General features: G+C 39.3%; 1 protein-coding gene across 1 annotated transcript; it reads left to right on the top strand.

Annotated features, from left to right (window-relative positions):
- Positions 1–454: 454 nt before the first annotated feature.
- LOC139863122 (uncharacterized mitochondrial protein AtMg01250-like) lies at positions 455–997 on the top strand. Its single transcript, XM_071851770.1, has one exon. It carries the CDS (start codon positions 455–457, stop codon positions 995–997), a length of 543 nt encoding a protein of 180 aa, XP_071707871.1.
- Positions 998–1764: the final 767 nt, after the last annotated feature.

The raw sequence follows: 1764 nt of genomic DNA, 5'->3' as shown, positions 1-1764 counted from the left end.
GGTCACTACATAAAGCGCCCAGGTCGGATGGGTTCAATTTGAGGTTCTTTAAAAAATATTGAGAAGTCATAAAATGTGAACTCATCGAAGCTATCGAATGGTTTTGTTCGAATGCAGAATTTTGGAGAGGATGTAACGCCTCTTTTGTAACATTAAATTCCAAAAAAATGGACCCGCTCAATCTTGGTGATTACCGGCCAATTAGCTTGATCGGTAGTTATTATAAAATAATTGCTAAATTGTTATCAAATCGTTTACGAAAGGTAATCCCGGGTCTTATTGGAATGGAACAAAGTGCCTTTCTAAAAGGAAGATATATTCTAGATGGCGTATTAATTGTGAACGAAAGTGTTGACTTCTTGAAGAAAAATAATAAAAAGGGAATTCTTTTTAAGGTAGACTTCGAAAAGGCGTTTGACTCTCTCAATTGGGGTTTTTTAATGGATGTGATGAAATGTATGGGATTTGGGGAAAATGGAGGAAGTGGATATTCGCTTGTTTAAGTTCCGCATGTATTGCCATTCCAGTGAACGGGTCGCCTACGAACGAATTCAACATAAGTAGGGGAATAAGACAAGGTGACCCGTTATCTCCTTTTTTATTTTTACTTGCGGCGGAGGGGTTGAATATTTTAGAAAAGTCGGCTACGGAAAAAGGTACATTTAAAGGTGTTGAGATTGGTAGAGATAAAATTATTGTTTCGCATCTTCAGTATGCGGACGACACCATTTTTCTAGGTGAATGGAGTAGGTCTAATGTTTATATTTTACGAAATTTACTACAATGCTTTGAGTTGGTGTCGGGTTTGAAGGTTAATTTCAACAAGAGTTGCTTGTATGGTATTGGGGTTAATCATGGTGATGATGTCAACTATGTTGCTAATTGTATTGGATGGAAAGTAGGAGAATTCCCTTTTACTTACCTCGGGTTGCCAATCGGTGCATATATGAACAAAAAGAAAAATTGGAACCCAATTGTTGAAAAAATAAAAAAATGACTCTCGGATTGGAAAATGTGATCGATGTCATTTGGTGGAAGAGTAGTTCTCATCAAGTCGGTTATAAATAGTCTCCCGTTGTATTACTTTTCACTCTTCCGTGCCCCGCAAAGTGTGCTAAAAAATCTAGAGAGTGTGAGGCGAAATTTCTTTTGGGGTGGGTATCTTTCGGGTTCAAAAATGTCTTGGTTAAGTGGGAACATGTTTTGTCATCTTACGGGAATGGGGGGTTAACCATTGGGTCTTTAAAAAGTAAAAATCTTGCACTTTTGTGTAAATGGTGGTGGAGGTTTAAAACCGAAACCGAGTCTTTTTGGGTCAAAATAATACGTTGCATTTATGGTGATTGTGGAGGCGTGGGGTTGGAGGCTGATGTAAATCACTCTTCAATCTCGGGTCTTTGGTGTAACATCATTGCAGCAGGTCATAAAATTGAAGATCTAAATGTTCCATTCCGGAATTCGTTTGTCAAGAGCATTGGAGATGGATCATCAACGTCCTTTTGGAAGGATCATTGGATTGGAGATTTCACACTTCGCGATAAATTCCCTCAGCTGTTCAGATTGGAGTCCTCGGAGAATGTTCTTATCTGTGATCGGATCAACTTTACATCAGATGCAGCAACATCAGTTTGGAGCTGGAAGCGTCCGCCTTCTGGACGCACCACTGCTGAACTTACTGTTTTAGTGTCTCTTATTGCAGGGTTCTCGTTCAATCAACATGAGAAGGATCGTTGGTCGTGGAGCCTTTCTACCAATGGAAGTTCA

This window comes from Rutidosis leptorrhynchoides, chromosome 8, assembly GCF_046630445.1.
Source record: "Rutidosis leptorrhynchoides isolate AG116_Rl617_1_P2 chromosome 8, CSIRO_AGI_Rlap_v1, whole genome shotgun sequence".
NCBI classification, from domain to species: Eukaryota; Viridiplantae; Streptophyta; class Magnoliopsida; order Asterales; family Asteraceae; genus Rutidosis; species Rutidosis leptorrhynchoides.
This window is presented reverse-complemented; position numbering and strand designations above follow the sequence as displayed.